Source organism: Clarias gariepinus, chromosome 22 (genome assembly GCF_024256425.1).
Source record: "Clarias gariepinus isolate MV-2021 ecotype Netherlands chromosome 22, CGAR_prim_01v2, whole genome shotgun sequence".
Taxonomy (NCBI): Eukaryota; Metazoa; Chordata; class Actinopteri; order Siluriformes; family Clariidae; genus Clarias; species Clarias gariepinus.
In genome coordinates, this window is record NC_071121.1 from 8,186,352 (window position 1) to 8,209,228 (window position 22,877).

Below are 22,877 nucleotides of genomic sequence, written 5' to 3' on the forward strand. Positions count from 1 at the left end.
TTATCCGCGCTTAAATGTGATAGGACTGAAGAAATTTCTCCTCGCCGTCCAACGGGTATGTCTTACGTAACTCGTTGAAAATTTACAAGTCATTCTTACACCATAATATTTAACATAAATGTAATTAATTAAAATGACCAATTCTACAATTAATTTTTTATTCAAGGAATGAAATAACATTTCTATTGCAAAATCATGTCTGCAAATTGTACAGTGTCCCCCCCTCCTCTGTGCTGTAATGGAGTCTTCCAGGCGATGACGCAGTTTCTTCGACGACTCTGTTCGAGCGGCCATTTTGATCGAAGTTTGAGGTTAGGTTAGAAAAATAGACCAGGGGGGGTTGATTTAGTTTTCATGTGAAATACGTTTACTGCGTAAAAAAACCAAACAAACTATAAACTGCAGATTGTTTATTTAGCAAATTTCAGTTTTTAGTCGGGAGTGCTTTGAAATAAGATAAACTAGACGATAAAACATTGCAACCATTCATTGCGCGAGCTCGAGGCCCTCTTTCTGTCATCCTTCATGGACGTTAGCTTAGCAGCGACGTTTTTTTGTGAAACGTATACGCGTTAATCTGTTTATCTGATTTATATATGTGGTTATAATTGTATGCATATATAACGCGTAGTTCCTTATTTGAATTTCGGTTTAAATAGGCGCGTCGTTTGCAGCGTCCCGTCTTGAAGCTAGCTAGGCTAGCTAAAAATAAATAAATAATCATAATTAACAGTGGTTGCTAAGGCATTAGCTAGCGCTATCTATTTGAACGTCCAGTCCTAGCTATAGCAACCACAGCGATTTCGTATTAAAATCATGGAAACGTGTTATATTCGTGTGGCTGAGGATGAAAACGAGGAGCCGATGGAAATTCCCTCAGAAGAGGACGGGACAGTACTGCTGTCCAGCGTGGCGGCGCAGTTTCCAGGCGCTTGCGGCCTGCGATACCGGAGCCCCGTGTCTCAGTGCATGCGGGGAGTGCGTATAGTGGAGGGCGTGCTGCATGCACCGGAGGCCGACTGGGGCAACCTGGTGTACGTAGTGAACTACCCAAAAGGTAATCTGTGCAACGCACCACAGAGTTTAGCGTGTGCATGTATAGCTAGTGTGTATGTATGTGCACGCGGTTTGCACTTGTGCTTTACTCATTGTTCTTCACAGCACAGGTTCCCAGTCATGCTCCTGGAGTCGCCTATGTCCTGCACGTTTTAGTTTTCTCTGCTCAAACATATTAACTTAAATTTATGAGGTTGCTAATTAGCAGATAAAAAAAGTGTTCAAGCAGGGATTATAGGGTTTTATCATATCCCTTACATTCCATCCACAATTGGAAAGGCACCACCTAAAGGTCCTAGCATCCTACTGAGTTTTTGTAGGGCACAGGAAAACTGCTGGATTATGTAAGATAGATCAATAGATACTTTATTGATCCCGAAGGAAATTCCAGATATCCAGCAGCAATTAATGTTTGTAGCACACTGTACTGTACATCACAAGTCAGTACACACAGAGTAAGGTGTAAGTACTCACCTGAAGTTACTAGTGCAATGGAAACAACAAAAACTACAAGATGTATAAGAAATATAAATGACAAAAAAAATAAGTGAAATTAAGTTGATTGCATTGCAACCTTGTTGTGCAGTTTTGTGTGTATTACTGACCACTAGAGGTGTTTTAAGATTTTTATAGTGTGATATCCTAGTCTATAAATATCACAGATTCACAGTGTTATCCCAGCCATAAGACCACCACTCACCTTCATTCACTCACCAGCTGTGTCGTCGTCCTGTATCCAGGGCCTGTAGCCTATCCCAGGAGACGGGGCACAAGGCGAGAATCAGACCCGGTGCCTGGAAGTGCAGGGCGACAGTGCTAACCATAAAACCCCCATTGGTGCAAAAAATAAAGCAGTGATTGCTCTGCTGTTTGTAATGATTTTGACATAAAATGTTAAAGCCTTCTGGCAATTTGCGGCACAACTTAGCCCAAACATTAAAGGTTCTGGTTTGCAGTGCCATGTTCTGTGTGTGCTTTTTATAGTTGTAGTTTATGATCAAGTTACAAACGTACTAGGAGTGGTGACAAAAGAAGTACTGTAATATGTCCAAGGAGGTGGTTGTGCCAATCCAGTCTGCATTTTATTCACTGCCATACACAAAAGGGATAACTATTGGTCCTGACGAGGTTGTTTAAAAACAAAAATGTGTATGGGCAGTGATTGAATGTATAAAATGTATTTTAATAGGAATTTTGTAGGCTGATTGTACATTGTGACTAATCATGAAACTTCAACAGCCTGACCAACTGCTTTATTAGTTGGGGCACCATACATATCAAGCCACTGTTATGTGCTGCTAATGGGCCATTGTTCAAATATCATTTGGGTCTTCATCAGTTGTGATCCCTACCGGTTATGAACAAGGTAGTAAGCAGAGGACAATCTAGTGTTGTTTAATATCTTTAAAATAGACCTATGTGAAAAAATATCAGGATGTGAATTGTTCTGATATTGAAGGACTTGAAGGGCTACTGTTTGTCATCAGCAGTGTCAAGCTAACCTGGCTTTTAATATTTCCTTTTTAGACAATAAAAGAAAAATGGATGAAATGGATGCTGCTTCTGCTGTGAAAATTAAGAGAGGTATTCAGAAGACTTCAGACTTGATTGTTCTTGGGTTACCTTGGAAAACATCTGAGCAAGACCTGAAAGACTATTTCAGCACATTTGGAGAGGTGATAATGGTACAGGTTAGTAATCTTAGGACTATCTTCCACCATTTTGAGCAAATGTCATACTTCAGTGTAGACTTGCATGCATTTCTTTGGTTTACAATGTGCAGTTTAATTTATCTAAACTGTAAGCCCTATAAGTTTAGAAAAAGACCAACGGTGGGGGTTAGTTGGCTTTTTAGAACTTGAGTATGTGTTGAGTGTTGTCTTGCTTTGACAGGTTAAGAGAGATGCTAAAACAGGAAATTCGAAAGGATTTGGCTTTGTAAGGTTTACAGACTATGAGACACAGATTAAAGTGATGTCCCAGCGGCATATGATTGATGGGAGATGGTGTGACTGCAAACTCCCCAACTCAAAGGTATTACCCCTCTTATCTTTATAATAAAATATTGATAAAATATTTATGCTAAACAGGAAACAACTCAGTGACCCGTGTAGTGTAACGTAACCTTAGATGTCCAAGTAATCTTTCTACCTAGGTGCATGCGTTGTCCTAATGAAATTGTTCTAATGTATTATGTTATCATGGTCATGATTGTGACCTTTTTTCTTTTTTCACCTTCTTTACTGTTGTTCTAGTATTTCATGGAACAGGCTGGGCTAGATGAGCCTATGAGGAGTAGGAAAGTCTTTGTGGGCCGTTGTACTGAGGACATGACTGCTGATGATCTCAGGCAGTTCTTTATGCAGTACGGTGAAGTCACCGATGTCTTCATACCCAAGCCTTTCCGAGCATTCGCCTTTGTCACTTTCGCCGATGACCAGGTTGGTTTTCTACAGTGTGAGTAGAATTGTATCCGCTGTGTATCCGCTCGCTCGGCTGACGCTTTTTGTAACCTAGTAATTTTTTTTTTTTTCACCTTCAGGTTGCCCAGTCTCTGTGTGGTGAGGACTTGATCATCAAGGGCACCAGCGTGCACATCTCTAACGCAGAGCCTAAGCACAATAATAGTAGGCACATGTTGGATCGTGCTCGTTTTGGGGGGTTTGGGCAGGGCTTTGGTGGTAGTCGCAGTCATAGCAGCAATGTGAATTTTGGGGCTCTTAGTTTAAACCCAGCCATGATGGCAGCAGCCCAGGCAGCCCTGCAGAGCAGCTGGGGAATGATGGGTATGCTGGCCAATCAGCAGGGTCAGACAGCTGCCTCTGGCACCACTGCAGCCGGCCAGACAGCAGGGAGCAGAGATCAGGGCCAGGGCTATAGTGTGGCCGGCAGCAATTACAATGCCACCAACTCGGCTGGTCTCGGATGGGGTGCCAATAACGCGGCCTCCAGTGGTGGCTTTAGCTCTGGGTTTGGCTCCAGTATGGAGACCAAGTCTAGTTGGGGAATGTAGTGAGATACATTGTTTTTACAGTGTGTTTATTTCTAAATTAGGTAAGTACTTTAAGATAAGAGTATGCAGACAGATCTTATTTTTCTTCTATTTTTACGTTTGATATTTGCTTCTGAGTTTTGTTTAAAAGATGTTATATATGGAGAAAAAAATAATTGGGTTAAATTGTAAGAGTGGTATGAACATAATGTAGAAAATCTAATTTGTTTGCATTGCTTATTATAGTAAATACCCTGATATTTAATTGCGTTTTAGTGATTTATGACCTGTACTTAGAGATGCTTTGTTGTGAATCTTAATTGAGTTGTAATGTGTGGAGTTGTTTGCATTTTTTTGTTTGGAGTTTATGGTCAAGCCTTCATAAATCTCTTCTACAGTTCACCACCTCTTTTCCCATTTCCCTGGAAGAAGCGCTACGTTGGCCGCAATGTTCGAGCGATCTCAGTATCAGTACCCTTCTTCCCATGTGTAAATGCTTTGCCATCAAAGAACACAGCTTCACTCTTCATTTACTGTGTTAGACGGTGGGTGTTGTCTTTTTTCCTCCCCTTTTCATGGATTAATCTGTCCAATATGTATCGCTTTGAGAGCGAGTGAGATGGTGATGGATTGTTGGTGGGCCAAGAGTGAGAGACTGAGTGAGCGAACAGACTGAAAGAGCGAACGTGAACGCAAGTGTGAAAAGAGCTGGTTGTGCGATAAAAAAAAAAAAAATTTGACTGCAAGATGTGAGAAGAACCTGTGTGAGCGAGTGTGAACAGCAGCAGCATGTTTTCTGTCACATCATCAGATGGACATTCATTATTTCTATTCTCCTTTTGATCTATCTCCTTTCCTTCCTTTACTCATATAATCAAGCTTATATAGTTATAGGAAATATAAATGTATGTATCGGAATGTCTAGCAATCTAAGTATTTGTATATTATCCGTTGTGAATGCTTGTATCGTATGTGTGTGTGTGTGTGTGTATGTGTGTGTGTTCTATCTCTGCTCTGTTACTGACCTTCAGGTGTGAATATGTGAAATGGTGTTTTCTGTGAGAAAGCACTGGTGTGTGCGGGTGTGTGCCAGTGAGCTGAGTGTCTCGAGGGGTGATGTGGCGGTGAAAGTTGAAGAATCCCTAAAGAAAGATTACATTTTGTTTAAGTGCTTTGAATGCCGTCTTATGTTATGTGAATCAAAGGGAATGCTCAAATAAAACTAATTTGACTAGGTATTTGACAGTGGCTTATTTTTGATTGCTACAAAAATTAATTGAATTGCAAAAACTTATTTAATTCGCATGTATAGGGACCTTGGACTCCGCTGGCCCAGGTTTACATCAGATCCCAGAGTGAAGTCAGTTTTGGGGAAGCTGAAGACCGGAGTTGGTGTAGTGTTGGCGGCTCCAACACGATCCAACTGTGGAGATGCTGCTGATTGCCTTAGACCTGAAAAGGGACTTCTTCACTTCACTGTAACAGGATCCCTGGAATCTCTATTGAAATTTAAACGGACTATTTCAAATTGGCTGGAGCCCATTGGAAAAGAAACCCAATTGAAAATAAAGGGCAAAGAATATTGTCATGAAACAATGTCTGAGCCCCTCAGTCCCGGTACAAGTGACACTCATACCTTTTTATTTTGTAAGTGATTTATTGTTTAATTGTGCTATTAGTTTTTTTTTTTGTTGTTTTTTTGTTTGTTTAAAGCTGTCACCAATGGCAGGTTCATCAGTTGTAATTTTTAAGTGGTCTAATATTTCTAAAAGTGGGAGGCATGCTCCCCAGCCCTTCTCTCAAATCAGCATCCTGCAAGATTTCTTGTTTCACTGATGAGTGAGTTATAAAGAACTTGGGGCGTTTGTGAAATGTTTGGCTTGTTATGGGGGTTTAGCAGTGAATGGTGTGAATTTCTGGTAATTTTCAATAAACAGACTCATACAAATCTTTAATACTGTATTTTAAGATTCTATCAAGTTTTCTATATGTTGGATTTTAGTTATTTAATGTGTAAAATAAATCACATTTTGCAAACATGTTTTACCTATATAGAGTTTTGGTTTTTTAAGGTTAGGAAAGTTTATGAAGTGACACTAGAGAACTAGAATAATGAAGACATATGTTTATGGTTGAGTGTTAATTGGTTAAATAAATATGTTTTATTTAGGATTGATTGGAATTTTGTTTAGTATTTGGAAACAATTTAAAAGCCTAACAGACACCTATCTGTCTCTAAATCTGTTCATGTAGCAGTTCTGCTCTGTGGTTGATTATTTTTAATCACACCAGTTTATGCTGCTGTTTCATAAGTTTAAAGACTTTATGATTGACTACATAATTCTAGTGCATTCTGATTTAGTTTCTATAAAGTTTTTTTATTTTATGATGCATGTGATTTTAAATCCTGTCCTAATTAGAATTAAGCTGTTGAACACCTAAGAAAAGAGAACTTTTGAAGTAAAAGTATTTATCTTTGTTAGTATTCCTCCAGAAGTTGAATTTCTTCATATAAATGAAACCAACCTGCTTACTGTAGTTGCCTCAACTTTATCTTCCATATTTAAACTGTATTTCTTCAGGGTCATCAAAAACCTCACAACGTCTGACACATTCACTGGAGTTTATTAGTACGTAGGAGTTTTTTTTTTTTTTTTTGTATTTAGCTGTTGATCAGTTATTTAATGTACATGGCATTTGGTAAACTTTGGCCTCTTTATATACATGCAGGTTTAACATGATGAGAAAGTCTTCCAGAAGAAGTTCTTGCACTGGGATTTCTCTCGAGGCGGTGGCAGGCCGAAAGCAGCTCTCTCGCTCAGTTTACTCAGTTGTTCAGCGTCCATGGTTTCCAGGTCTTTCATGGTCATGTTCAATTCGGCAAGGTTGGCCAAAAACTTGGTCATGAATTCTGTCTGCTCTTTTGTCAGCACCTAGTGGAGAGACAAGTTAAATTTACTGAAGTAAAGGATTTTAGTCATTCAGGCCATTCAATGTTTATTAGTAATATGTAAGAGTAGCTCGACTTGTGTTCATGCATGTTCAGTAACAGTATGGTTATAGTTGGAATGGGGCTTAATCCACAAGCAGATCAGGAATAATCCCTGAGTGGGACACAAGGCCTTTACCTGCACCAACCACACAATTTAATGGAGCCAGTAGGATTGTCGATTTATTGACTGTCAGGGTCAATTTAATGTAGCCAGTAGGAATGTGGAAAAAAAACCCGCACACAGCTCATGCACACACACAAAAAAAAATACAGAGTAGCCTTGACATGACTGAACCAGCTGTGCCGTGGAAAAGACTTTAATTTCAGTTCAGCATGCTTTGATACTTATAAATGGGACTAAAATTAAAATAAAGACACCTAAAGACGCTACATTGCCCGTCCCCAAAAAATGGCACAATATAAGATCTGCCTGACACATTATTAAAACCGGAAAGGATTGTGCTGAACCATCAGCTTTAACAAAGTCATTGTCAGAAAAAACGAAACGCTTAAACGCTTGTTGAAATTGTCTCATTGTCATCATCTATACCGCTTTGTCCTGTATACAGGGCTGTGGGGAGCCTAGATTCTATCCCAGGAGACTTCAAACACTACTGGCAATTTGGGAATGCCAGTTAGTCTAATCTGAATGTCTTTTCTACTGTGGGAGGAAACCCACCAAGCACAGGGAGGACATGCAAACTATGCGCACGGACTTGAGGTGGAAATTGTACTCGGACCCTGGAGGTGCAAGGCAATAGTGCTAACCACTAAGCCCAGTGCTCACCTGCTTAGTGAAATTGCTTTATACAAGCGATGGTATGGTCATGTTCCAGGAATCAAACTGGGAGCATGAGGAATCATTTTCACACATGAATTGGCCACCACAGTGTTCACTGTGATCAAAGCTAAATGGGGATCGAATTAAATCTTAGAGTTTGACTTCATGCAGGGCCCAGGAAGTGTATGAATCCTTAATTACACCCCCAACAACAACAAAAAAAAAAACTGAATAGATACACGCACATTTAATTTCAGTAGCATTAGTAATTACAATTAGTAAATACATTGGTCACAGACTGCATGACTGAGGTGGGAAAAAGGCACATGGACATATGGACTCACCTCATTGCTGTTTGGCAGTTTGTCCTGTACAGGCAGTGCTTCAGTGTTGTTTGCGCTCCATGCGAAAATCAGCAGAGAAATCAGACTCAGCAGCACTCGCATCATGAACGTGGGACTGTTTACTGCCTGGGAAAGATTCATTCTGCCACCCAAAGCCGTGGGTTACAAAGCACTCAGAGCGACTGACAGTTCATTTAAGGAGATTAAATTAAGAGGCTTTCAATAACCTCAAAGAAAAAAATAAACACTTTTCCATGTACTCATACAGTATAAATGAAGAATGTCTGTTAAACTAAATCACTAAACCACATTAAATATACTAATTGTAAAGCAGCTCCATTCTAATAAGACTAATTATAAAAATATTCAAGTGTATTGTCAATTATTTCATGCTCTCTCTAACTGAATAAAATTCAATGAGACATGCACCGCATTAGAAAGCATGCTTTCAAGATAACATACATACACAGATCAGGTCTTAAAAGTGATGAAAATCTGCTCCAACACAACACACATCAGACTACTTTGTTCGCGAGTGTTCCTCTCCTTCAGTGCAGGCTCTGCATAATTGATCAGCAGGATAGAGGAGACGGTGTCCACTTACTGTACTGCGCTGGCATGGGCTGGAGTATGCTGTGATGATTCAGCAGCTAAACACTTTCATCAGAATGCTAAGTTCTACTGCGTCTTATCTGTAGCATAGGAGCATTCTTTAGAAAGATGCTTTGATCCTGGAGAGGGTTTGAGATTTAAGTACTCAGCAAGTAGTGATCACAAGTACAGTTTGTTAAAATATAATTATATTGTAGTGTCTTGTCAACCCATGATCAGACAAGGTGTACTGCTAAATGCACCGATCAGTCATAACACTAATACCACTGCTAGGTGAATTTAATAACACTGACTACCAATTATAAACCAGTAAACTGATGGCAAGATTGTGTGCCCCCAAGGCTTCCAATCCATGCCCACAGAGACCAAAGGCCATTCTGCCTGACTCGATCCAACAGGAAAGCCAATGCAGCACAACCTGCTAAAAAAACAATGCGTGCCACCAAAGAAAGGTATCAGGACACCCACTGCATCACAGCGTGCCGCACACAGAGGTTCAAAGAGTTCAAAAGTTGTTCCCCCAAACTTTAGTCTGATCAAGCATCCATGGGATGTGTTGGAAAAACAAGCCAGATCTGCAGATGCCATCCAGTAGCTGGGAATCGAACACAGGCCTTCCTGATGAGATGCAAAACGCTTAGCACTGAGCCACCAGCACCCTGAACTTTCATAATGAGTCATTTGGTTTAATCTATTTTTCCCATTCTTCTGCATATCCTTTTACGGATCACTGATTATTCCTCTTTTCCCAAACTTCTTCCTGTTTGATGCCACTAATATAGTTCAGCAGTTATCAGCTTTTAATAAGAAACAGAGATACACAGCATTACAGATTTGTTTTTCTAAGATCTGGTACATTCAAATCTTCAAATGTGTAACCAAGTAAAGTGGAAGAGTACGTTTTAAAAACTAGAACAAAGGGCATTTTACAACTACACAAAGGCTTTTATTTACAACCTCACACCTGTTCCACCATACATAAGACAGACAAACATTAAATGTTATCTGTTACCCTTCTGTTAACTCTAACAGGTATGTGTTTCGAAAACCAAAGAATTTAGAACGAGATGCAACATCTTTTATTAACCAGACAAAGCAATAATCTGAATTAGAACATGGATTACTTATATTCACTCTGTAGTCAAAGCTTTGTGGACACTTGCTGGCGTATGTGTGTGATGAACATTTTAGCATTAAAGTCTACTCTTCTAGAAAGGCCTTCTTTTAGATTTTGGAGCCTGGATCTGGGAATTTGTCCTCATTCAGGTGCATTAAGTGCATTAGTGAAGTTAGACACTGATGCTGGGTGAGACGATGTGCAGTCTGCTTTTTTTTTAGGTTCATGAAATAAAAGTCATAATTAATGCTTTTTGCGGAATGCCTGTATAGTACCTGTGCAAAAAAAAAAAAAAAAGTGGTAGAAACAGGGGTTTTTACTTTTACCCATTCAGGTCTGGGTGATTAAATATGAAGGGACAAAATACAGGATAATGTTCTTGGATGTGGGAACATAGTGGTCATTTACACACGTGTATTTTTTTGATTTTAGTAAATGCTTTATTAGGGCCCAAGCTCCATGACATCAGCACTATGACGTCATATTGATAGTAATCACTGTATTAGACAGTGTTGATGTCTAATAGTGTGCAAAGGCCCTGTTGTAAGTCTAAGGATTATTATTATTATTATTATTAGGGCCAAAGCCCTATGTCTTCATAGTGGTTAAGGTATTAATAGAGGCCCAGACACTATGGCATTAGCACGAAAACAGTTATTACGTCATTGTCGATGCTCTGAAAGTGCTGATGTCATATAGTTCTGGTTTTTGAAAGTGCTGATGTCATTGTGTGTGAAAGGCCCTCTTGTTTTTCTAAGAATCTTTTTTCCTCCACAATCCAGGGTTTTTTGGGTCATGAAAAAAGGAATCTGCTGTTATTAGAATGCCTGAGAGTCTGGGTCCTGGGAAGAGTACGTTCCCATGGCCCGGGGCACTCACATGAGATTTTGCTTCGTACAGTAATTCATGCACACTTGCAGGTCATTTGCGAAACGCGCCAAATCTAACACTCCTGAAGCAACACACAAATGCCAAAAGTACCTGATTGAATCAGTAATTTTTTTCTTTTCTTTTTTTTGTTGCAAAAATGCAAATTCAATTTGTAAAAAATAATGCATTACTGAAACATCTATTTCCACTTAGTTATTAGTTAGTGAATTACTTTATAATATTACTTTTAAATATTTCATATTTTTTGTGGTATAAGTACTGAACTTTTTGCCAATAAGACATTAGTGCCCTCTGCTGGCAACAACTTCATATTGCATGTAAAGCCTTTTGGGTGGGCAGAAGTGGGATGTACTGTACTGTACACTGTCTGGGCAAAGAAATAGTCACCATTTTAGAAAAGTTAAATGTTTGACCTTTACCAAGTCCTGAGATGTTACAAAAATATCAATAATAGAAATCACATCCATGTAAGCAAGAGAATTTCCATACACACAATGAAATGACTGGGATAGAACAGCTGTGTGGCTATAAGAAAACCAGCCACTTATTAGTGAGACAAAAAAAGGCTTTAATTTTTTAGGGAGGATGAAGATTTGACTTTGGAGAAGTGGAAAAGGGTCATGTTGTCTGATGAGTTTCGATTGACCCTATTCTAGAGCAGTGGGCGTGTCACGGTAAGAAGGGGCATGCATGAAGCGATGCACCTATCATGCCTACTGCACAAGCCTGTTAGGTTAGGTTATTCTTGACATACGATTTCAAAAAACACATTTAAAGCAAAAATAACACTAGCATGATACAAGTGCTCAAGGCTCCACCACTCAGGATCATAAATCAAATAAAAAAAATATAAAACACTTTTCAAATAAATGGATAAATAATTCAATACAGTACATAAATAACTAATATAATAATAATACCCCTAGACATTATTCAAGACACTGGGAATTTTCATACCGCTTTGTTCTGCACCTTGGCAGAGTGAAGAAGCTGGAAGTCACTGTACAAAGGCTGAGAGTCATCACTTAATATAGAAGTAGCCATCCACTGTAACTGTCTGGTGTATAGCGATGCTGAATACAGATGTGACTCAGCAACCATTCGACTAGACCATTGAACTAATTGTTTTGAGGAATTTCGCACTTTTACAGATGCATGGCTAAACCATGGCACCAAAATAAAAGACAGGACTGATTTAATAAAAGCATGATTAAACATGGTCACAGAGGCAGTAATATGTCTGGTGTCGCTTCAGTTGGTCAGCTCTAGGCTCAGCAACATTATGTGGCAATAAAATTAAGTCAGCTGACGACCTAAACGTACTGAATGACCAGGTTATCATGTTAAAGAGTTGGTCATATTCCAGGCCATGTCCCAAACTGTGACACCACATTGTGCACTGTAATAAAAATTTAAAAAAAAAAGGTATATTTTTTTCATCAAGATTGTTTAATATATATGTTATTTAAAAAATTTACTCACTTATTAAGTTTTCACACACACACAACATCTCTCTATGATTATGTGTATGTAAATGACTTATTATACATAAAATGTTCATTATGTATGTGGAAGGCCGGAGTTCCCACCCAATGCCCAAAACGCAGCCACAGCCGGGGCTCAAGACTCCATAAAATGGGAGGATTGTATTTCAGGACGGGAGTCCAGAATAAAGACGGAAAAAGAATTTGAGCATCATCTCTGAGACCTCATGAAAAAAATATTGAAATAAAAATTTTATATAAAAAAAAAAAATAAAAAATTGAAGGCCATTGAACTCCTGTTCTAAAACTTCTAAAATACTAAAACAACAAAAACTAATGTTTTATGGTGAACAATGAGTCAATAAAGAGAACAGATTGATTAAAAAGGGAAGTGAGTCTTTATTTAGCCTAATACAGTACAATGAGAGACTGCAGGTTTAGGTTTAATTCTGAGCTCTACCCACAGTAAAGTGAGGACTCATCAACACCACTCAAGTGTCTCCTACCGCTACCTTACTGAAAGATAGATGGTTAAACAGAGTACACACTAGAATATAGTTTTCCATTACAAATAGAGCTCTATGTTAATTCAATGTGTCGTAAAAACCTATAGTAATCTTGAACTGGGTCGTAGTTCAGGTGAGAAGTGCAGGAAGAAAGTGTCTCAGTTCAAGTGCCATGGTCCCCGGTCCCTGGTCCCGATCTCAGGTGATGGTTTTCTCTGCTGTACAGGGCTTCTGAGTCTAGGCGTTGTAAGATGTCGAGGATACATTCCCACCATGGCCTGTCCAATTGGTATGGACGAACTGGCCAGGATTTGAGAGCAGCTCATATGTGTGGGCCCCAAAGTAATCCCTCTGAGCCTGAAACATACAGTAACAGGTAAAGCTGAGGAGGACCGTATTGGTAACAAGCTGGATGTCCCACCTGTTCTATATATACCTGATCTATACATCTATCTATCTATAACAAAATTATCCAACAAATGACATTATAAACATACTGCATTGGCGTCACATAGGCACTGAATGGTTTACCAACATAGAACGGTTTTATGTTAGTTAAGATTCTTGATTTATCTCTGCGCTGCGGTCTGACTAGCATCTTGAACAGATCTTTGCTGGAGTAAAACCTTTACCTGCAGCAGGTTAGCAGGGAGCATGGCGTGTCTGTAGCCATCGTAGAAGGACAGTGCGGTGGTAAAGGAAGGCATTGGGATCCCCAGCTGAACTCCTGTACTTACAACCCGCCTCCACGACTCCTACAGCACAGGAGAGAAAAACACTCACGTACTGAGGCTGTAGCAGTGCGAGTATTACTATCCAACTCATTATATAAGCTTGAATTAATTAAAATTCTTAATGGATTCCAAGACCTCCCTGTTCAAACTAGTCAGACATTCTGTACCTGACAGTCCTGGACAGCTTTGCTGAAAAAGTTGTCCAATAGCAGATTCTGCAGTTTTGTATCTCGGTCGAAGGCTTCCTTTATTTTTCCCAGGAACACACTGTAGGACATGACAAAAAGATTATAGCATGTGATCATATAATATAAAGTCATCCAAGCTCAGTGGTTAAGGCACTGGACTACGGTTCGGAAGGTCCCAGGTTCAAATCCCACGACTGCCAAGTTGTCCCTGTTGGGCCCTTGTGCAAGAACCTCAACCGCTCACATGTATAACGAAATAGAAATGTAAGTCGCTCTGGATAAGGGTGTCTGCCAAATGCCGTAATGTAGATGGAAATGCATCTCAGTCACCACATCATCCATACCAGTCACTCTGGCCTCTCTTAAATTTTATAGGCTTAATGATAACATACGTAATTCCATACTGATAAAATAACTGTTTTATAGACTATAAGGACTGAGAAAATGTAAAACATGCATCTACTGCAGTTCAATCAGTTCAGGAATTTTATCTCACTACTTTCATATACTATTTATTTCATAAGAAATAAAACAATAAGTCGTACTGTAATAGGAAAACAATCAAAGACTTTATCGTTTGCAACAATTTATCATCCATGGTTCTTATATTACGATTATTAGATTTGTCAAAGTATGATTTTCTGAGACATTGTGGATATTTTATTTTTTTAATACAAGCTGACTAGAAGCAGCTGATTGATGTTAAAACGTTGTTCACAGTATATATGATTTTGCACAAGCATGTTTCCTTTCAGTAGGTTTTCATTAATTCATTGTCTACACCTTTGTCTTAATCCTGTATACAGAGTCACGGAATAATCTTATTTAGGAATAATAAAAACTAGTTTTAGGAATGGTTTAGTTTTTATATATCATTTGTTACCGTATGTACACAGTGCTGTGTTTTGCATAAGACGCATTGCCAGTTATCACAAATGCTTGATTGCAGCTGTTTCAAGCACAACCAGGGGGCAATTACTTTTTCACATAGGGGAAGGTTGTTTTGGACAGCTTTTTTCCTTAATAAATGAAATATCAGGATTAATATACTTGAAATACTTTTTCACAGCACTTTTTCAATGTGTTTCCACATAGACCTCAGATCAGCGTAAGTGTTCATTACAATGCCCCCCCCCCTCTTCTAGGTTTAACTTTTCACACTGTTAAAGACATACTACCAGCATTATGTCTTTCCTGTAACTGTTCATACTGTTCCTGGCACGAACTTGTCTGTTACCTCTACAGTTACATCACTAAACAACACACAATGCGTTTCAGTGAGCTGAAACATTAGCTCCGCTTCCTCATGCGTTCTTTGCAACACTTGCTGGTGACTGCGAGCTCCAGTATCATTTCCCTGCACCGTGTCCCGCTCAGTGTGCTCTTAAGTCTAAGATTACACCCTCTTTATTTACTGACTCTGCGTCTGAGAAAAGCCTAGCTCACCTCCGGATGATGCAGCCACCTCGCCACATCAGTGCGATCCCTCCATAATTGAGAGACCAGCCGAACTCGTTAGCCGCTTGGCGTAGGAGCATGAAGCCCTGAGCGTAGGAAATGATCTTGGAGGCATACAGAGCCTGGAAAGGAAATGATTAGTGTATATTATAAATGATGAATCTCTAGAGCGTCTGAAATCATTAAGTTCTAATACAACGACATTATACAACAAATATGAATAAAAGCCCAGACAAAAAAGTTTAATCTTGTTGCTCAAAAACCATACAATGAATTACCTAGGTAAAGCCAAAGACCTTCGTTTCTTACTGACCTTTCGAATGTCTTCAAGAAACTGTTTCTTGTCGCCAGTAAATTTTGCCCCCTGGGGCCCTGCGAGGCTCTTACTGGCCACGACTCTCTCGTCTTTTAAAGCAGAAAGACATCTGGCAAAGACAGCCTCTCCTGTGAGACAGAAACAAAAGACAAGCACCTTTTAGAGCTCAGACTGCTATGGCTAAAGCTCTCAGTTCTAGACTTATGGCCTGATCAGGAAATACAGTATAATTAAAGCATTAGATCTTTTTCCTCGTTTTACTGAATATTACTAATATTACTACTAATACTGAATATTTATAGTTGGGTCCCCAAGGACCTAAAAAGCAGCAACGCACCGGATCCAGGTTCGAGCCCCACCAGTGAGCTCAAACCCGGATCCTCCGATCAACAACCTAAAGCCTTAGCTGTCTGAACCACCACTGCCCCCTTACTGAATAATGCTTTTCAAATGAAGGTTTCTGCTCCTGAGAAACACCATTGATTTGTACAAATAAATAAATACATCAATAGAAATGGTAGTCAGGCTTAATGGTTAGTATTAATGCTTTGCACCTCCAGGGAAAGAGGGGGAATCTTCCATGTTTCCTGCAATGGCCTGGCACCTAGGAGGGTTTACCCCCTCGATTCCTGCATCAAATGACCTTAGACAGGATAAGCAGTATGGAAGGATAAATGGATTTATCAATAAATTGATGGGGCTCATGGAGAAATAGAAAAAGAGTTTGCTTTACAGGACACAAATGTTAAAACCAAATTTTTGTAAGCTTATTCCAGAAAATAAGGTACATGGGTTTGCAACAAGGGAGAACCACCTGGATGGGAGTGGGGCTGCGCGATTTGAGTATATATATAAAAAAAAAAAAAAAATTAAATTAGAAAATAATTATCTTGAGACCAAGTATTTTAAAATAATGTATAATAATATGGAACCTAATAATATTAGTGGAACCTTGGATTACGAGCATAATTCGTTCCATAAGCGGCTTGTATTTCAAAACACTTGTAAACCAAATCAAATTTTCCCATAAAAAAAATGAAAACTTAAATTATTAATTCCACAACCGACAAAAATAAATACATAAAAATAATTAACACTAAAGGAAAAAAGAAACAAATTAAGCTGCACTTTACCTTTAAAGAAAAAGTAAAAATAAAAAAGTGAGAAATAGAAAAGTGTTTCCGTTTGTGCACGCAGGCGCTTTGTATGTGTGTACTCCATACACAGCGCACAGTAAGGAGCCCCTGCCCTCTCCCCCTTTTGTCTTACACAGTTACCCTTCCTCCACTTTTTTTTTTTTTTTCCCCACAAGCGCACACAACAGAAACACTGTTTTATCTGAAAAATAAACAGAAACGCTCAGATTGAGCGACACACTAACGGAATCACTGCTGTAAAGTAAAAATAATTAACCTGCACTTTCAAAACGATTCGCGACAGAGCAGTGTTTTTGAGTAGAGCAGAGAAAAAGAGTGTGTGTGTGTGTCTGTATGTGTGTGAAGGCGAAAGTAGGAGGGGTCTGTGTCCAAGTGTGTGGCACGGTGTTCAATGACAGGCGCACACAGACACATAGAGCAGGCTGATACAGAGAGAGAAAGGGGATCTTTAACCTCTCTAATGAGACTTGCTTTTGCTTTACACCCGCGCTGTACACACACATACAGACACAAAATTAAATATGTTTTACACACACACACACACGATCACAGTGTTATAGTAAACAGTGCACACATGCACGGATGTTAATTATACCAGTAAGAGACGAGCACTAAGACCCAGCAGGGGAGACGATTACCCACAATTCCACAGCGCAAGAGAGAGAAAAAACGTTGCCTCAGTTGTGATCACGTGAAGCTCGGCGTCAAAACAAGAAGCACTTGCGTGATGCATGATATTTGGTACTCGTAAACCAAGACTTGTTCGTTTTCCACGTCAAAAATCTTTGCTTGTCTTGCAGAACACTCGCAAACCGCGTTACTCGCAATCCGAGGTTTCACTGTATATAAAAATCTATTTTGACGTTTATTTTGATTTCATGATTTAAACTGCAAAATGTAATTATTTAATGTAACATTTGTATTCAATGTGAAAAAGTATTTGCCCCTTCTTGTTTTTTTTTTTTGCATATTTGTCATACTTTAGTACATGATTGAGCTTATCAAACAAATTTGAATTCATCAAAAGATAACCCGAGTAAATACAAAATGCATTTTTTTAACCGATGATTTCATTTATTGAGGACAAATACTTTTTCACAGCAATGTTTTTCTCTAGGCTATCACCAAATAATGGCACTATCGATTACATTAAGATAATGTTTGCCTATATTAATTTAATAAAAATAAATGCATAAATTATTGAAAAAAATCTTCATAAATCCCCTCTGTGTGTATATTACCTGTAATAAATTTCAACCTTTTACAATTAAATACTTGCACATGTCCGTATTGTCATTTTTTGTTTTTGTATGTAATTAATTGGATATGATGCATATTCTTAAGCGCTAAAAACCCATTGTGGACATGGAAAAAAACCTAATCTGATTATAATTATATTATAGGTTATAGATCTTTTTTTTAATCCAATCTTATTGCACATCAGGTTTCTATTAAAAAAAAAAAAAAAGGAAAAAAAATAATAAATAAAAATCAGACCCAGCAAATATTACAACCCAACTGCTTAACAATCGAACGCCACTCCTAAAACTGCAATCGGTGTGTCAATACAGGGTTTGCCACATAAATAAACATTCCCAGGCACAGCAGCACACGGCTAAGCAAGCATGACTCTGTAGGATTAACAAGGTTACACTGATGACACGTTTAAAGCAGGTGGAAGGGAAAGCAAAATCCGCAAGTCATCATGAGCTAAACACTCGGGCTGCTAAAAGATATACCGTGTTGCGCAATAGCTTCTGCATTCACATTTCCCTGCACAATCTCGGAAAGGCCAAAACCGGCTTTTTTTTCCTTCCTTCCCATAATTCCGTATCCAGATACTACTCTTATAGCTGAGCACGTTAAAAACTAAAATTCCAAGCCAATTAAAAAAAAAAAAAAAAAGAAACAGGTTATTCAACCCAGGTATTATCTAGAGTTTATCTTACATAGTCTAGGTGTGTTTACCATGGACTTGAGGAGATAATGGAAAGAATGTGTTCACTCATAATAAAAGTCGTGATGCAGTTGATGGGGGTTATGCAGCAAATTTCAGTTCTTATTACAGAGAAACATGTTGGAATTCTTGTTCATTAACTGCACAGGCATAACATTACAGTCATATTTCGTGACAAAATCTACACCGAACGCCAGCACCTACCGATGAGTGTAACAGGTACACCATACTCCAAAGCAGAGATAGCTGTCCATTTCCCTGTGCCCTTCTGCCCAGCGCTGTCTCTGATTTTGGGCAGCAGGTGAGTGCCATCAGAGTCCTTGTACTTCAGAATGTTTGCAGTGATCTCGATAAGGAAGGAATCCAGCTCTGTTTTATTCCACTGGTCAAAAGCCTGAGGAGAAAGCAGTGCTTAGAGGAGCCTTACAGTAAATCAGGCTATTTAAGATGAAAGAAACTAAAAGACAGAAGAAGAAAATGTAGGATCATATTGTCAACATGTATAAGAGGAAAAGGGTTGGGACTCACCTTTGCCATGTCATCATGATCCATAGCCAACACATCCTTCATCAGGTGGTAGGCTTCACAGATCAGCTGCATGTCACCGTATTCAATGCCATTATGGACCATCTTCACAAAGTGTCCCGCGCCCTCATCGCCAACCTGAGCATCAAATTATAATGAGTATACAGACTCCTCTATATCAGTTTTCACCTCAAATGTCTCTATGCATGCATGTACCATACGTTTGTAGGTTGGTATTACAGGTAGTCCTCGACTTACAAACAAGATCCATTCCAGGAGCACGTTCACAAGTCAGATTTGTTCTTAAATCCGACAGTCTTTAATACGACTGTACAAAGTAAAGCATACCAATCCACTTGACTAAATCTGTCCCCTTTCCACACACTGCCATCACATGGCCAAAAACCGTAACCGCGCCTGAGGTAATGAATCTAACATGTGTCGAATGTAACAGTGTTGTCTTTGTGCCTTTAAATAGTGAGGGGAATCCCGGACACCATTTTGTCTCGGAAGTATTTTCCATTTTATTGGACTGTGAACTGTTAAGGTTTTCCCGAATTTTACAGGTCATCTATTTTCTATCATAGTGATCTCGAACTGACTCACTGAAGCTGGTGAGGCTGAGTTATTTCTGCCATTCCCCCACATGCACACATATACAATATAACAGACTTTCGACATTTTATACATACTTTTACACACTGAAAATATTGTATATAATGGTATCTGGTTCACTGCAGTGTCTTTTATTGTAAAATGCACATGAGCTACTTCCATGATATGTTCGCATCTACGAAAGTTCGTAAAAACGTAATGTTTGTAACTCGAATGTTCGCAACTCAGGGACTTACTGTATAAATAACACAATATCTGATTACGTGCACATAATCTGCCACTGTATACAATCCAATCCTTTATTTGATCCTCAAAGCAAGATGATGATCTTGTCACTCACCCAGTCACAACATGGCTCCCCTGTGCCCACCTTAGCAGCAATGCTCTGAAAGATGTCCTTTATGTGTGGCCTGTTCAAGTGACAAACTGATTAGTGCACACAAAATCATTTGAGGAAGTAGTGTATAACTGAAAGAATAAACGCCCTCACCATGCTTCCTTGTGTCCACCAGGCATCAGCGATGGTCCGTAGCGTGCCCCCTCCTCTCCTCCACTCACTCCGCTTCCCACAAACAACAGACCTTTCTCCTTTAGGCTTTTACACCGACGCTGCACACAGGAGCATGTATACTCTATCTCACTGATGTTCTGAGATGTGTACAAACTTAAAAATGTGTGTGCAACTGTACTGGACTTACTGTTGTATCTCTGTATTCAGAATTGCCCCCATCGATAATGATGTCTCCAGACTCCAGAAGAGGCACCTGTTGATTAGCATGTGTAAGCTGTGGCTATTTTAATATAACATACATAAAGACGAGTCAATACTAAAATAAAGGATGCCATTACCAGCTTGTCTATGAAATCATCGACAGCTTGTCCGGCCTTGACGAGGAGAATGATGCGTCGAGGAGTCTTCAGTTTAGAAACCATTTCCTGCAGAGACTCTGCACCGATCACTTTAGTGCCTTTGGCTTCGTTCTTCAAGAAGTCCTGCACCTTGGACACCGTCCTGTTGTAAGCGCATACCTGAAGGTGGAAAGAAAGTGGATTTTGTCAATCAGTAAGAAACTAATAATAATAAACGAAGAAACAATAATAGATGTAAATAGGAAGCGTGCTGTAATAGAAAGAAGCATCACTTACAACAAAGCCGTGATCGTTCATGTTCAGGATCAGGTTCTGTCCCATCACGGCCAAACCAATCAGAGCAATATCCGCTCTGTACAATCAGGAAACATACATAATTCCATAAATTATGTACAGCAACAGCATTACACTCCTAATGATTCAACAGATGACCTGAAACTTATTCTACACTCTTCTGATGATGATGGTATAATGGGATTAAAGGTCTTACAGGGTTCTGATGGTAATAGACTGTGTTAATGGTGATCTATAATTGATTGATTAATATTCAAATCAAGTCAGGTCAAGTTAAGTTCAGGTTTAATTCATCACACATCCGTTACTGCACAGTGAAATTCTTTAATCTTCGCATATCCCAGCTTCTCGTTACTAGGCTGGGGTCGCCTAGTAACAAGATACGGCACCCCAGGTGTAGACAGGGTTAAAGGCCTTGCTCGGAAGGTCTGGGGGCTTGAGCCCAATCACCGACAAGCCGCCCCTGTTCGGCCCTTGAGCAAGGCCCTTAACCCTGTCTGCTTCAGTGGGCGCTGTATCCAGTCTGACCCTGTGGTCTAAACATGATCCCAACTTTCTAACCAGGATATGCAAAAAAATAAAAACAAAAAATAAAATCATGCCACTGTGCTGTAAGATAATTAAATAATAACTGAATGATAAATAATGCGATTATAATTAATGACAAACTAATTATATCCTGGATGTAACCAAGTCAATAAGGAGCAAATATTAAATTATTATACCTTAATGTACATTAGAAAGTGAACTATGCATTAATGGATTTAAGATAATACTCAAATATTAAGATAAGATTTAATCACTGTCATTCAGTAGAAATAAACAGAACTAGTCAGGTTTTTATATTTGTTTATACTTTATATGATCAGTGATGATCTTACTCTTAACATGACCCTTTATCTGACACGGAGTGAACACTAGATCATCTCAGATCTTACACAATGACAGTTAGGATTTAACTAATGATCTCATCGAATTAAAAACCCGATCGCTTATATTTAATAGATTTCCCCCAAGCCAAAACAAGCGTGTAACTGCGTGTAGCAGAAAGAGAACACTTACTGTGCCATGGTTGAGGAAGATATTCTTCTGTAAAACCGCAGAAGTGTTGTGTGTTAGCAGATCTCGGTTCCACTTGGCCACACTTCCTTCTTCCCTGCTCTTCAATGCCTCTTTGAGACCCCTTAACCAATGGGATCACGCGGTCCATGACGTCATCAGACGCAGTCGCTCGCAGTGATTGGTGGAGAGATTCTGACCTGAGAAACAGAGACCGTTGATTGGATGAAAGCCGCGGTCACGCCCCTCGTGGGTGTAAAAAAAAAAAAAAAGCTAATACTGTACTAGGGATGGTATCGATTTAAAACTTAATGCAAACCATTTAAACAATTTAAAACCTGAATTAAAAATCGCACCAATATCCTAAATATTTCAAAAGATGTATCTAGCTTATCTATTTATGTTTTGACCCACTAAGATCTCCACATAGCCATGAAATAAAACTGAGGGAAGAAACTTTCATTTTTCCTCTTAATTTTATATTTTTAAGTGTTTGAACTATTCCTATCTATTCTTATCTTCTATACCGCTAATTCTATCCCAGGAGACTTAGGGCACGACTGGACAGGGTGCCAATCCATCGCTGTGCACACACACACACACACACACACACACACACAACAGACAATTTGGGAACACCAATGAACCTAATCTGCATAATGTATCTTTAAAGTGTAGGAGGAAACCGGAGTACCAGGAGGAAACCCAACAAGCACGCAAAACTCCTAGCACAGAGACCTGAGGCAGGACTTAAACCATGATTGACCCACAGTGCTCACAAGTATGCCATAGTGATTTTATATAGAAAAAAATTAATAAATACAAAATAAAAATAAATTATATATATATATATATATATATCTTTTTATGCCTAAAATGTGTTCTTAGTGGTGAAATTCTAAGAAAATTGTTAGAATTATGGCTTTTTC

General features: G+C 39.0%; 3 protein-coding genes across 6 annotated transcripts; 1 reads left to right on the forward strand and 2 right to left on the reverse strand.

Annotated features, from left to right (window-relative positions):
- The first annotated feature begins 274 nt into the window (after positions 1-274).
- tardbpa (TAR DNA binding protein a) lies at positions 275-6,003 on the forward strand. Of its 2 annotated transcripts, XR_008356117.1 has the most exons (7): positions 278-1,057; positions 2,584-2,747; positions 2,950-3,090; positions 3,312-3,497; positions 3,599-3,683; positions 4,447-4,593; positions 5,361-6,003. XR_008356117.1 is itself a non-coding variant. In XM_053482779.1 (5 exons), the coding sequence occupies exons 1-5, from the start codon at positions 817-819 to the stop codon at positions 4,067-4,069; spliced, it is 1,203 nt and encodes a 400-aa protein (XP_053338754.1). In that variant the 5' UTR covers positions 275-816; the 3' UTR covers positions 4,070-5,354. The 2 variants fall into 2 exon arrangements, 1 of the variants encoding a protein (XP_053338754.1); XM_053482779.1 differs by lacking the exon at positions 5,361-6,003 and having other exon boundaries at positions 275-1,057; positions 3,599-5,354.
- A 662-nt stretch (positions 6,004-6,665) lies between these two features.
- Positions 6,666-8,710, reverse strand: sst6 (somatostatin 6). Of its 3 annotated transcripts, none has more exons than XM_053482782.1 (3): positions 8,628-8,710; positions 8,166-8,307; positions 6,666-6,981 (listed from the first exon to the last, which is right to left on the reverse strand). In XM_053482782.1, the coding sequence occupies exons 2-3, from the start codon at positions 8,304-8,306 to the stop codon at positions 6,781-6,783; spliced, it is 342 nt and encodes a 113-aa protein (XP_053338757.1). In that variant the 5' UTR covers position 8,307; positions 8,628-8,710; the 3' UTR covers positions 6,666-6,780. The 3 variants fall into 3 exon arrangements, with proteins under 3 accessions (XP_053338757.1, XP_053338756.1, XP_053338755.1); XM_053482781.1 differs by having other exon boundaries at positions 8,632-8,707; XM_053482780.1 differs by lacking the exon at positions 8,628-8,710 and having other exon boundaries at positions 8,166-8,547.
- Positions 8,711-12,636: 3,926 nt separating this feature from the next.
- pgd (phosphogluconate dehydrogenase) lies at positions 12,637-22,048 on the reverse strand. Its single transcript, XM_053482564.1, has 13 exons — positions 21,952-22,048; positions 20,872-20,947; positions 20,575-20,754; positions 20,424-20,489; positions 20,216-20,334; positions 20,066-20,135; positions 19,114-19,248; positions 18,790-18,979; positions 15,469-15,599; positions 15,144-15,277; positions 13,677-13,776; positions 13,408-13,530; positions 12,637-13,132 (listed from the first exon to the last, which is right to left on the reverse strand). The coding sequence occupies exons 1-13, from the start codon at positions 21,957-21,959 to the stop codon at positions 13,013-13,015; spliced, it is 1,452 nt and encodes a 483-aa protein (XP_053338539.1). The 5' UTR covers positions 21,960-22,048; the 3' UTR covers positions 12,637-13,012.
- Positions 22,049-22,877: the final 829 nt, after the last annotated feature.